The 14,993-nt window shown below is 34.2% G+C and overlaps 1 protein-coding gene across 4 annotated transcripts in view; it reads right to left on the reverse strand.

Moving 5' to 3' along the window:
- The window catches only part of DPY19L1 (dpy-19 like C-mannosyltransferase 1), a 148,983-nt gene that overhangs the window by 48,282 nt on the left and 85,708 nt on the right, over nucleotides 1–14,993 (reverse strand). For all 4 annotated transcript variants that reach the window (XR_015745836.1, XR_015745837.1, XR_015745838.1 and 1 more), the window contains exons 17-19: nucleotides 14,289–14,329; nucleotides 11,350–11,377; nucleotides 1,276–1,395 (exon numbers count right to left, since the gene is read on the reverse strand). Coding sequence is in view for 1 of the 4 variants with exons in the window: in XM_026674865.2 (XP_026530650.1) it covers nucleotides 1,276–1,395; nucleotides 11,350–11,377; nucleotides 14,289–14,329 (189 nt within the window). In the remaining 3 variants the exon portion in view is untranslated. The remainder of the gene's footprint in view (nucleotides 1–1,275; nucleotides 1,396–11,349; nucleotides 11,378–14,288; nucleotides 14,330–14,993) is intronic.

Below are 14,993 nucleotides of genomic sequence, written 5' to 3' on the forward strand. Positions count from 1 at the left end.
TTCATCTATTTTTTCCAGATTTATATCTGTTATGCAATATATTTCCTATTCATTTCTTGTTCAAATTAACCCAAACCCCTTCAACACTTATAATCCTTTCAATCACTTTCCTTGAATCTTCTTATTCCCTCCAAAACAACCCTGTTTTCTTTCTTTTGTTTGTCTGGCAATAAATGAGTTTTCTTTATTGCGTGAGTGGGTTGAGATGTTTCCTGTGCTGCATATGTGGGAGGACATATGCATGATATAATTATATGATATATTCCACAATGCATATTAGATAGTGATGATACACATATACTTCATGCCACACAAATAGAATAAAAGATATTAGTGTGCAACATTGGCCACATCAGACTTTGCATAAATTTAATTACCCAAGCATTTAACTAGCACTTTTGCCTCTTTATTAGAATCCCTGTGAGTGGGTTGAAAATAATTTTATCTGTTTCTTAAAACTGGAAAGAAACTTGTTACTATCATGCACAATGTAGAAAAAATGGTACTGTATTTTATATATTTCAAATATAATATATTGATATTATTCTACCCATGATTCTGTACATTCATATACAGCAATTTTTCAATCAGCAGCTACTTCATTTAACAACCATTTACAAATACAACAAATTTAAAAACATTTTCTGATCAATGTGCAAACTTAAAAACAAATTTTATGTGCCTCACAACACTGTAAATTGGGGAAAAATAAGTCTGGTATTGCAGCATGGGAGAATTTTTGCAATCTTTCTCTCTCTCTCTCTCTGTCAAATTATTCACTTAGCAAACATTTCACTTCTGATTTACAGAATAAATTGTGTTTCCAAAGTAAGAGAGGGTGTGCTCTATTACAAAGACAATTTAAACTATTAAAAAGTTTGCATACACATAGTTCCTGAGTTACATCTACAACCGAGCCCCAACTTAAGTCATGTCAATAGTTAAGTGGGTCATCATGTGATCGGCCCAATTTTGTGACTTATTTTGTGCTGTTCATAAAATGAGCCAGTGAGAAGTAAACATCAATTTATGGCAAAAATGTAAATCACAATTACATGAATAAAGATGTTGCAATGATTGTAAATTTTTGCTGGTTGCTGAGCACCTCAAATGCAATCACATCACCAGAAGGCTGCTACTGGAATTTCAAATCATTTGAAAAGTGCTATTTTAGGATCTCTTGTAAAGTCAAGGACTACCTGTATTGTCACTTACTCTCTAAAATATGTTATGTTACTATACTAATAATAGTATGACAACAAAGCAATAATTTACCTGTTTTGAGCATATCAAGGATGCCATAATGCACATATGTGGAGTCAGAAACAACTTTAGTCTCATTATTAAAATGGCAAGTATAGTAAAAAAAATTAGTTGCAATGCATGGTATACGATCTGCAAATAAAGGAGAGCATAAGAAAGTACAATTGTTTTAAATGTAGTGTATGGTACATAAGCATTAAATAACATCTAATTTTTATTGAATCCTATTCTCCTGGGTATAGTATAATTTTTAAAATGTGATCTTTTTTTTAGTTTGAACTAAAAATTATGTATTTTAGAAAAAAGCAGCAATGGGACTTCCAGGAAGATGGCTAACTAAAATATATTCCCAGGGAAAGATCTCTGAAGCATTTTTCCCTGGGGTGTAGCTCTTCAGCCTTTAATTGAAGGGACTGACATTCCTTCAGTTTTTATGACCCACCCGGTCAGTGTGAGTTGAAGAACTTCCCCTTGGAACCCTCCAAATACAGCTGAAACCTGGCAAACAGCTTATTGAGTTAGACTCCAAAGCTATCTGCATGCCAAAAGCTGTGGGGTAGGGGAGCTGCAATCTGTTCAGGGTTGAAGAAGCCGCCATTTTGAAATTCATCTTTCAAACGGAAAGTTGTGCATTTCTCTTTTTAATCACCTTCAAAGACTATTAATCTTTTAAAAGTCAAGTTAAGAGGGGGAGGAGCTGACATTGCGGTGGTACGACGTGCGATCTTAATGCTCTAAGATCGCCGTCGATACCTTTAGTCCTCACGGACCTAAACCGTCCTGTAGAGACAGTAATAGAGAAGGGCACATCCTGTTGATCCCAGGGACATCGCAAATGAAGCCCTTTTTTCTGATGGCAGAGAGGTGGCCATTGAAGCCACTGAAGCTGGGACAGCTCTGGAAGGAAGAGGAAAGTGGAAAGCGAAAGTGTGTCGATCTGGTGAGATGATTTTTTAAAGTACTACTATTTGAGAGAACACCCTGAGAAAGGAAGAGAAAAAGTTTAAAGTAAAGACAGAAGAGGGAAAGCGGCAAGATTAAACCTGCAGTCAAGATTAGTGTGTTTAATATATTTTTATTGCTGGACAAATGCCTCAAAATTTTAAAATTGACTGGTTCTTGAATTTTACATTCAATTATTCCTTTACTCTTTTTTTGTTGTTTAGAAATTTTTTCCTTTTCCTGGTGCTTCTTTTAAATATCTAAAACCATTTTGCTTATTTGTTAGCCATTTTTAACTTTTTTTTTCTTTAGATACAAGGGGGGAAGTGAAAGTAGAGACAATAAGTAACACTGCCATTTAGAGGCTTGGAAACAGTGTTTCTTTCTTTCTTCTTTGTGGCTTGATAAGCCTGACAATAACAAGAACTGTTGTCAAGGACAATGAGTCAGTTTGTGAAGATAGTGGGATGAACATGGAAGAATGTTATTACAGATGTTCTTCTGGGTTACTATCTGTGGTTGCTTTCGGATAGTGAGAGAAAGCAAGAAGTAAAGAGAAAGAAGATTGAGAAGATCTAGAAAAGAAAATTTTAAAGCTTTTTTGGAACTTAACTTAGCAAGAGAGCCTTGGACACTATATTGTGGCAGTGTGTGGCTTGTTTTTTTCCCTCTTTCTTTGCTTTTTTTAATCTTCCCCCCTTAATAATCTATTTTTTGCTGACATCTGTGACAGTGGCCTGTTAAATGGTTTATCCTTTTTAATTTTTAATCTTTAATTTTTTAATCCTCAGTACTTTTCTTTTTCTTTTTTCTTTTTCCCTTTGGATTCCTTTTTACCTCAAAGTATATTGATCTACTTATTTTTATTTTTTCTTTACTTTCCTTTTTTTTCTTCCCTTTTTTTGGGATTTGGAACACTATTTTTATGATATTGTTTGGCTTTTTCCATATTGATTACTTGGATTAACGTATTGAACCTGAAGATCTTCTTTTATTTTTTCTTATTATAATTTTTGCTTTTTTATGGTTTTCTTTTTAATCAATTGGATTTAATTGGAGGGGTAATACAAGAACCTGAAGATTTTTCTTTCTCTTTGCTTCTGCCTTGTAAAAATGAGAAGACCATCAATTACTGGTTCTTCAATACCAACCACAGCTTCTTCGACGTATGGAGGACAACGATCAACAACAGCGATGTCACAGCAGGAAAAAGAGAAAGAGGTGACCTTACAGATGATTTGGCAAGGAGTTCAAGATATAAAGTTAAGAACAGAAAAAACAGATGATAAAGTTGAGAATATCCACCAGATGATGGTGAAGTATGAAGAAAGAATCCAAAAAAATGAAGAAAGAGAGGAACAAAGAGATAAGAAGATTGGCGATATTGATAACAGATTGAACGTGATTGAACAGGACAAGAGAATGCTGAGATGGGAAATAGATAGATCTGAATTCTATCTTAGATTTCAAAATATAGAGGAAGAAAAGGGAGAAAACTTGGCAGAAATAATGATAGAAATTCTGGCAGAAGCACTGGAAATAACTAAAGAGAAAATGATGGATGGAGTAGATGAAATTTTTTGAGTCTTTACAAGATATGCAGTGAGAAATAATCTACCAAGAGAAGTACATGTAAGATTTATGAAGAGGGCCATTAAAACGCAAATATTACAGATAGCAAGAGAGAAAACACTGAAATATAAAGGCAAGGAGATTATGATCTTGAAACAAGTACCTAGAAAAATAAGAGAGATGAGAAGAGAATATCAATTCCTGACTAAAATTCTTTTGAAGAAAGGCGTGAACTACAGATGGTTGATACCAGAAGGCCTTCAGTTTATATGGCAAGAGCAAAGACAGAATTGATTCAATTGAGAAAGCAGAATTATTTTATGCAGAATATTTCAGAGACAAGAAAGATGAGAGGGAAAGACAAGAAGCAATACTTAAACTACAAGAGGAGTGCCTTGAAGTGATTAAAAAAAAACAAGGAGCTGTAGGAGACAATGGGGAACCTAAAGAACAACAAGAGGTGAGATCAACCAGAGCTGTTAACCCCTCCTATAAAGTATAAAACATGGAAGAGAAAAAATTGATTACAATTAATATAAATGGACTTAATTCTGCTATTAAAAGAAGGAAAATATTTCATAAATTAGAAAAATTGAAATTTGATATAATTTGCCTACAAGAAGTGCACATTAAAAAACAATATGAACAACTACTGGTACAGCCAAAATTAGGGAAAATATTTACTTCACTGACACGAGTTAAGAAAGAGGAGTAGTCTTATACATTAAAGATACAATTCCAGCAAAACAAATTTATACGGACGATGATGGAAGAGTCTTGATGGTGGAGATAATAGACAATAATGTGAAATTACTTTTAATTGCAATTTATGCTCCAAATGACAATCAAAAAGGATTTTATAATTGACTTAGAATATGACAATATATGTATGTTGGGACTTTAATGAAATAATTAACGAGAAGATGGACTATAAAACACAGAAAAGAATAAACAAAACAGAAAGAATTTGCCAAAATCCTTTTTTAAAATGACAGATGAACTAAACCTAAAGGACGCTTGGAGAGAAAGAAATATTAAAAATAGACAATATACTTTTTATTCAAATAGACACTCATCATGGTCCAGAATAGATATGATATGGATGTCAGCGGAATTGATTATTAACATACAGGAAATCGAGATAGAAACTGGTACCTGGGCAGACCACAATCCAATGACAATTAAGTGGAAAGGACAAAGAAAAAGATCTAGATGGACTTTAAATAATGCTTTATTAAAAGAAAAGGACTTCACACAGAAAATGGAGAAAGAATTGGATTTCTTTTTCAAGGAGAATAGAATGAAAGATACATCAATACAAAACTTGTGGGATACAATGAAGGCTTACCTTAGGCGTTTGATAATAGATGAAACAAAGATAAGAAACAAAAAGAAAAGACAAGTGTTGATAATGTTAGAGTATGATTACAAGAGACTTGAGAAAGAACTACAAAAACCACCATTAAAAAAAAGATGTGAAAATACAAATGGACATAGTTAAACACAAAATGGGACTAATGGAAAAAGAGGAACTAGCACAGAAAATTAGAAATGCTAAGCAAAACTATTTTGAAGATGCAAATAAGCCAGGCAGATGGTTAGCATATAAATTGAAAAAGGAGATAGAATCAAGAAAAATAGCTCAATTGATAGATGACCAAGGGCAAGCCTGCTATGGAAACACAGAGAAGAAAAAAAATGTACAGGACTTTTATAGGAAGTTATATTAACAAGAGATAATAGAGGAAGGGAAGATTAAACAATATCTACAGAAAGCGAATTTGCCTCAGATACCAAAAGATATTGAAATGATGTTAGAAGGAAACATAACGATGATGGAACTAACGAAAGCAATTAAAAACCAAAATAATGGAAAAGCACCGGGCCCGGACGGATTGCCAGCTGAATTTTATAAGACATTCCAGGAGCAGTTGAACTTTTTGCTTCTGGAAGTTATGAATGTAGTTATGTTAAAAAAGAGGACACCTAAATCATGATCAGAAGCATATATTACACTTGTGCCAAAGGAGGAAGCGGACCCGCAATTAATTAAGAACTATCGACCCATTTCCTTATTGAACTCAGACTATACAATTTTTGCTTCAATAATGGCAGAAAGACTCAAATGATATTTAAATAATTTTATTCACCCCGATCAAAATGGATTTCTACCAAAGAGACATATTAAAGACAATATGAGAACTATCCTGGACACATTGGAATACTATGAGGCACATCCTGAAAAACAAATGGCCTTGATATTCTTAGATGCACAGAAAGCCTTTGATAATGTAAATTGGCGATTTATGTTATTACAATTGGAACAGATGGGCTTTGGTAAGAAATTTATTCAAGCCATAGAAGCTATATATCATGATCAAACAGCAAAGGTAATGATTAATGGGGAATTAACAGACTCCATTGCTATAAAGAAAGGTACAAGACAAGGTTGCCCGCTGTCACCTCTGTTGTTTGTGTTAACATAGAAGTGCTAACTAGAGATATAAGAGAAGCGAAAGAAATAAAAGGAATGAAAATTAAGAAAGAAGAATACAAATTACAAGCATTTGCAGATGACCTGGTTTTTATATTGGAAGACCCACTGGCAACAGCGACTAGGTTGATAGAAAAGATAGAGGAATATGGAGTGGTAGCTGGTTTAAAAATAAATAAAGATAAAACAAAGATTCTGATGAAGAATATGCTAGTAAAACAGAGGGAAGAATTGGCGGAAGTCTTGGAAATCCAGGTCACAAATAAGGTTAAATATCTGGGAATACATTTGACAGCAAGATGTGGCACACTTAAAGAGAATAATTATAATAATCTCAAGCAACAGATTGTGACAGACTTGGCAAAATGGGAAAACTTACAATTATCATTATAGGGAGAATATCAACAATTAAAATGAATATTTTACCAAGAATTTTATATTTGTTCCAGACAATTCCAATTAGATTAGGGAAAGAGTATTTTGATGAGTTGAATAAAATAGTGCTGAAATATATCTGGCAGGGGAAAAAAGCAAGAATAAAATTAAAGTTATTACAAGATGCTAGAATAAGAGGTGGGTTTGGTCTGCCAAATTGGGAGTTATATTATCAAGCGACAACTCTGATATGGGTCAAGGAATGGATTACATTGAGAAATACTAGATTATTGACACTTGAAGGACATGGTTTGTTGTTGGGTTGGCATGCTTTCCTGTGGTACAAGGGAACTAAAACACATGGATATTTTAGAAGACACTATATACGAGAGGCTTTATTATTAAATTGGGAGAAGATTAAAAGGCAACACTATTTGAAAATTCCAGTCTGGCTTTCAACTATAGAAGCGTTTTCATATCCAGTGATATATAAAATGGAACAAACAGTTAGGTATGGTCAAATTATGAATGAAAAGGGTGAACTTAAATCTATGCAAGAACTGGAGCAACGAAGTATAAGGATGAATTGGTTTTCATATGCACAAATACATTCTAGATATGATAAAGATCTCAAAACAGAAGGCTTTTATAATAAATTGTCTGCCTTAGATAAAATTTTAACAGGTACTGATGAAAAGGTGATTAAGAAATTATACGGATATTTATTAGAGGTTAAATTAGAAGAAGAACAAGTTAAAGAAACAATGATTGCATGGGGGAAAAAATTTGGATACGGGATTGACCTAGAGAGATGGCAAAAACTATGGTCTCAAAATTATAAAATGACAATGTCAACTGCATATAAAGAAAATTTGTATAAGATGTTTTACAGGTGGCAATGAGAATAGCAAGAATGTTTAAGAATAAATCCAAAAAATGTTGAAAATGTCATCAGATACCTGGCTCATTTTACCATATGTGGTGGACATACGCAGAGGCGAAAAAATATTGGACTACAATCCACACATGGTTGGAAAAAATGATAAAAAGTCATACTGATTTTAAACCAGGGATATTTTTATTGGGTATTGTACGAGAGATATACAGTAGAGAACTGATATATTTGATTGTGAATGTATTAACAGCAGCTAGAATTGTATTTGCAAAGAATTGGAAAGATGAGAAAAACCAACACAGGAGGAAGTTATTAAGAAAATAGTGGAATGTGCTAAAATGAGTAAATTGACATTTGAAATTAGAGAACAAGAAAAAAACAATATTATAAGATATGGGATTTACTTTATCAATGGTTAGAAAAAAAGTGTGGAAATGATATATATTATAGATAACTTTACAATATAAAAATAATAGAATTTAAGAACTTCCGGTTTGCAACCTTTCGGCGGCGGCAGGGATTTGCGACCGCGCGATCCCTGCTGCGTTCACCGCCAAGGTTCCCCCGATCCATTTGGATCTGGGGGATATAGCTGCCCCGCAGAGGCAGCTGAAGACAGGGGGGATCCGGCAAGGGGTTTGGGGGTGTTGCAAACCCCCTCCCCAGCCGGCTAAACCCCCTTTTCCCGAGGCGGAGGAACGGCGGTCAGCAATGGCCGCCACGAAGAAAGCTGCAGCCGGACAATCAGGTGCAGGAGAGAGGAAGCTGAAAGAAAAGTGAAAGTTGATTCTAACCGGGACAAGACGGGAGAAAATGACCTGGAATCTTGAAGGCTGCTAAGTATATATTGTTCCCTGTGAGAGTTTTAAGCTGCGAATATTCTAAAGGGGAAAGTTCTTTCTTTGTTCTACTCTCCTTCCTAAAGTGACAGCGGGGAAAAAAAACAAACCTTTTTGGCTGTGAGTGGGAAGGGAGAGTGAAAAAAATTAGAGCAAAATCTGAAAATAAGGAGAAGATTGCCTAGAATTGCAAAGAGTTGTTAAACATTAAAAAACTTCCAAAAAATATATTTGAAAAGGATTTGTGATTACTTTAACCCCAGAAAGAGAAAGTGAAGAAGAAGAAGGTATCTAAAAGAAATAGTCTATTTGGATTGTTTGGTGACTTTGGAACCTTTGGAAATTACTTCTGATTAAATCATCTGGGTGGTTGTTTGGAAAAACTTTTTCTCTACACAATGGCATCATCTATGGATGAATTGGAACTTATATATCAAAAATTTGAAAGAGAAAAACAAGGAGGGGAAGATGGTCTTGATACTATTTTCCAATACTTAGAAATGGCGGTTTATACTTATGTGAAGCAGAATGAGGATGATGGGGACAAAGAAGAAGGAGAAGCCATCTTTGATGAACAAATGACTTTGACTGGAGAAGAGAAAAAGCAAGAGAAAAAGGGAAAAAGGTCTTTAAGATCTGGAAAAATAGCCCAAAAGAGAAGAATAAGGTGAAAAGGGGACATTATGTTAAGAAACAACAGAAAGGGGGAAAGCAGAATAAAAGGGAGGTGGAGAGACAAGGGGTTAAAGAGGGTAAGGAGAAGAAGAAACAAGAAAGAAAGGAAAGGATGAGAAGTCCTAATGGTGGGGAGCAAGATGTTAAGAAGCAATTTTTGTTTAGAGATAATGGATAAGCTTTATGGTTAAAGGGATTCTAGAAAGGTACATAAGACTGCATTTTTATACTTGTATTTAGAAGTAAACATAGAAAATTAGAAACAATATGTAACCTAAAATGTGATAAAATATTTAACATAAATTAGTGAAATTTTTGGTTAAGAAAAGGGAGTACTGTAACGAAACATGATTCAAGATTGTGATGTGGGGGGGATAATAATCTTTGAAAAGCATAAGTGTTCCCACAAAGGCATGATATTTAATTGAAATGGATAAAATGTTTAAGATATAAATGATTGTTAATATTAATGATTAGAATATGGTATACTAGCGAAATTTCTTGTGAAATGAGAATTGAAGTAGGAGGTATTTTTTAATGAAATAATGAGCTATAATATATGATGAGGGATATAATATATAACTATGGAAAATAGGGCTCCCATAAAAGTATGTGATTTAATTGAAAAGTAATGAGTTAAATGTTTAAGATATGAATGAATATTAATACGAATGAATAGATTTGTATTATTGTTGATAATATAGTATAATTTTAGAATGTACCAGACAGAATCCCAATATATGTCATGTGTTTTATATTAAGTATTATAAATGCAGGGGAAAGAGATAAAGGCATCATACTCCATATAGTGTATAGGAGAAGCTTTTTCTTTTTTCTAAAGAAGGAAAATAAAGGGCTGGCTGGAATAGAACAGACAAAGAATAATAAATATTATGATATGAATTGAGAGGAGATAAAAAAAAAATTGAGAAAATTTAAAGGAGAGGAGAAGACATATAGAAAACTGAAAATGTTAATAAGATATGAAATGGTATGTAAAATGAATATGAATTTGAATTTGTGTCTGTACCAAGAGTTTTAACCCAGGACTAAGCAACTTTCAGATAAGAGATTTTTTATGCTTTTATGTTTTGTTTTATGTGTATCTATGTATTGTTTGTTTTGAAAATAAAACTTGTTTTTTAAAAAATAAAATAATAGAATTTAAGAGAAAATGATATAAGTATGTACTTTTTATTAGATGAAGTGGCAATGGAAGTTACATTACATATTGGTTTAAAATGTTGAATATCTTATATAAAGTGGTGGAACAAATAGTTATTGTCAAATGAAAGAACCATAATGATAATAATATTTATATATATACATAAAATGGAAAATGTGAGGATTTATGTGACTTGTGAAGGAGGACTATGGACACGTAGCACAAAAGAATTGCAACCAGTTGACACACTGTATGTAATTGGAAGATGGTTTTATGTTTTTATGTATTGTTTTGTCCGTGTTTGTTTAGAAAAATAAAAAACTTATAAAAAAAGTAAAGTTAAAAGAGGCTCTCTTTAGTGACAGCTTGCTAAGCCTTTTTGAAGACTCTTGCCATTTTAGGGATTTCTTTTTGTTAAGGAAGAAGGTTGCTAAGGCAAACCAATAAGGAAGTATAGTTGGCGGGGGGGAGTTGACAGAGAAATATAAAGAATTAAGGCTGTGATTTTAGTTTATTATTGTAGTAACTTGTAGTTTGATCTTCTTTGCTGTGGGTGGCTAAAATTTTCTGATCCTGATTAAAACAGGAAGCCAAGATGGTGGAGCAAAGTATTAGAGATACTGTATTTTTTGGATTATAAGATGCACTACCCCCCCAAAGTGGGTGCATGTTATAGAGTAAATATGGGCCCATTTTTGGTCTCCCAAAGCCACCACGCGTCCAGTTTTTGCCCTCCCCAGTGTCCAGAAGAACTCTGCAGGCCAAAAAAGCATCCATTTTTTTTGCCTCCGTGGGTTCTGTTTTTGGCCTCGCCAGGAGGACAAAAAACGCGGAGGCCTCCAGAGGCAAAAAATGGGAGCATTTTTGGCCTGCAGAGTGCTTTTAGATGCCGAGGAGGGCAAAACAATTAAATACACTGTTAATTCCATAATATGCATTAAAGCAGCTATTTAGCATTATAAAAACTGCTCTGCAAACAACTGGATTATTTTATGTTTGTTTTCTTATTCCTTTAATTTGACATTAACTTTTTAAAAAAATACATAAAATTCCATTTTATTTTCAATAAATATTTTTGAAACAAGACAATGCTATGCAGAATAAATCCAAGAGAGAATGAGATCCTTACCTCACCCTGGTTAAAATAATACTCCTGTCTGGAATAAAAAAAAAACAAGCTTAATCAATTTGTCTATAGAATAATAAACAAAACTTTAAATCATATGCTGTTACCTTAAACATTTTAGTTACATCAGCCTGATAGACATTTATAATCATCAGATAATATCCTATGCTTCCAGTTACCGTTTGCAGGTTGCCATTTCGTGATAAATATAAAAATGAACTTAATCTATAGGTATTGTCCTGTGAGATCTTCCCCTCTATAAGTAAATTAGGTTGCAATGTTGAAATTTTAAGGTACCTTTAAAAAAAACCAGCCTTTTTATATTGGCTTTTCCTAGCTGCTAACTGTTACAATATCTGTTTTTTTAAGAATTTTAAAAAGTTTCTGAATTTAATTCTTGATTTTAATATAGTGTTTTAATTACATTATTTTTCTAAGCTACTTTAGGTCTGTTAACGAGGAGGTTATATAACAAAATTGTGGAATACATCTCCTTACAAAGAAACAATTATAAAATGATACAGACCTTTAAATAACTGAAATCATGATATTAGTGTTCCTATTTTACTTTTTTAAAGAATTGCATTAACATTGAATCAACAATGTCAGTAGTACAGTGTTTATCAGGAACAGTTTGTTCCCAGAATATGCTATTAGAGAAAATTTGCAACTAAACTTATCTGAGAATAATATAAATATGATTTTCTCATTGAATACAGATAAAGGTAAAGCTTTCCCCGTCCAGTTGTGTCCGATTCTAGGGAATGGTGTTAATCTCCATTTCTTAATCAAGGGAGTCACTGTTGTCCAAAGACATTTCTGTGGTCATGTGGCCAGCATGACTGTACATCGAAGCCAGTAGTGGGATTCAAATTTTTTTACTACCGGTTCTGTGGGCATGGCTTGGTGGGCATGGCAGGGGAAGGATACTGTAAAATCTCCAGTCAGAGGTGGTATTTGCCGGTTCTCCGAACTACTCAAAATTTCTGCTAATGGTTCTCCAGAACTCATCAGAACTTGCTGAATACCACCTCTGATCAAAGCACAGAGAAAGCTGTTACCTTCCCACCAAAGTGATACCTATTTACCTACTTGCATTTGCATATTTTCAAACTGTTGGATGGACCGGAGCCGGGGCAAGTAATGGGAATTCACACTTTCATGCAATGCTCAGGTCTTGAATCTGGGCTGTCAGTTTTCCAGCTGATAAGCTCAGCATCTTTAACTGCTGAATCATTGCTCCTGTCATTGAATATATGTAAAAAAAACCAGCCACTTGCATGTCATTAAGTGCACAGAGCAAAAGAGCTGCCTGTTGAAAGAAGGCAGACAGCTGTATTCTATGTTCAGAATGGAATTCCTGTGCGAGGCCAGAGAAAGGAAGCTCAGACCAGTGGTGGGATTCAAAAATTTTTACTAGCGGCTCTGTGGGCATGGCTTGGTGGGTTTGGCAGGGGAAAGATACTGTAAAATCTCCATTCCCTCCCCACTCCTGGGGGGAAGGTTACTGCAAAATCTCATTCCCTCCCCACCCCCACAATCTGCTTTCCAGCTCCATTCTCCTGTGTAGGGCAAAAGAAGAAGACTCAGCCGATCAGCTGGGACTCAGAGGCAGAGAATAGATGGGGCGGGGCCAGTCAGAAGTGGTATTTGCCGGTTCTCTGAACTACTCAAAATTTCTGCTACTGGTTCTCCAGAACTGGTCAGAACTTGCTGAATGGTCTGGCTCAGACCATAAAGATCTGAGCTTTGTTTGTCCAGCCCATTGCAGGCCTTCCCCTCCCATCCATGCACAAAAGGAAATTCCTGCTCCAGGCCAGAGAAAATAGAATAGAATTCTTTATTGGCCAAGTGTGGTTGGACACACAAGGAATTTGTCTTGGTGCAAATACTCTCAGTATACGTAAAAAAAAAGATACATTCGTCAAGAGTCGTAAGATGCAATACTTAATGATAGTCATAGAGTACAATAAGCAATTAAATCATACTAGTCACAAGTGGGAGGGGATGGGTGATAAGGAGTGATGAGAAAATTAACAGTAATAGTAATGCAGACTTTGTAATAGCTGAACAGTGTTGAGGGAATTAGAAGATTTGATCCCAAACACTCAAGCTTCCTTTTTCTGATTCAATGTAGCAGTTACCTTCCTCTGTGTGCTAGCTTTTAAAGCCTTCAGAAACATTGCATGAATTAGCTTTCTGGTTAGAAAGCTAGCAAATATAATCTTTCTATTATATTTCCTTCCAGGAAGGAGACTGGAAAAGCATTCTTTAGCTTTCTGGCTGGACTCCCTCTTCAAATAGTCATTAAGTGACTGGCTGTACATTGAGGACTACCTGTATTTAATATATGATAGGGTGGATGAATTAATACAGTAGATTATTAACAAAATGCTTTAACTTTATATGACATAATACAAAGGATGGTACTTATATTTTATTTAACAGTTGCCTTTCATAAACATCTAAATATCTGTTCCCATTGCTCTATAAACAACAAACTTTCAAGCCTACTGTAGTACAGAACATCCAAACTAGTTTTCAGAATTGGGAACTTCATGCCTGCATGATATTTTTGTGTTGTGAAGGATGTTCCTATAAGCTCAGAGACAAGAATGGAAGTCTATTTTACTGTGTGCAAGATATGTAACATTAAAAAGATAAAATAGCCATGTGTTTAATATCTAGAGAAAAATGACAAACTGATATTAAAGGTACAGGAATCCTTTATACCAGGGCTGTCAAACTCCTGGCCCACAAATCAGATGCCTCACATGCTGGCCACACCTATGCCCCATTTAGCGAAGGGGAAAGAAGTCCCAATACGTCACGTGACACTGTTGTGATGACATGAGTTTGACACTCCTGCTTTATACCTTTAAAAATACCAAATACTACTAATAGTATTTCTGTAATTGGATCTTCGATAAAAATATATTTACCTTTCAGAGGATTTCTTTTTAAGCATAATGTATCGAAACACCTATGAAACATTGATTAAAAAGTAAATAACACTTTTTTTTACTAAGGACATCTATGAATTACATTGGAAGAGATACCTACTGCTTATCATTTATGTGTTCATGCACTACATTACTTTAGACAATAAAGTTATTCATACCTGAAAGGGCAAGACTTTGTTCTGTGACATTATTGCAAAAAGACTAAATAAATTTATTAGGTATAACTGAAAATTGAGTGGTTGATACATCCCTTTATATCACCTGAAAAACTTATCTACAGCATCAATCAAAAAGTCTAAAATGTGACTTTCTTAATTATAGTAGGAATTGGGGTGGGATAGAGGGGAAATCATCTAAAATTAGTAAAAGTATTTTACATATAATAGCTAATTTCAAATAATTCCTCCATTTTGCACATTTCCTAACTCTCTGAACAAACAGTCCTCATTTAGCAGCGGCCTTGGATAGTGACATTTGCAAATATAACACTAATAAACTGTAATAAAAATCATTTTCCAACCAATGTGTACATTTACTACAACAAATATCTTCAATGTGAAATTGATTAAGGTTTGGTCAATTTTAATCTTCTTAACTTGCAGTTAGCACTTTTTAGGGAAGTGCTGCACTGCAGAGGAAACAGTTCAGGAAGAGATAGCTGAGAAGATGCAAAACAACAACAAC

The sequence above is a fragment of the Notechis scutatus genome, chromosome Z (assembly GCF_049901735.1).
Source record: "Notechis scutatus isolate UNSWTSFEM ecotype Mainland chromosome Z, rNotScu1.2, whole genome shotgun sequence".
Taxonomy (NCBI): domain Eukaryota; kingdom Metazoa; phylum Chordata; class Lepidosauria; order Squamata; family Elapidae; genus Notechis; species Notechis scutatus.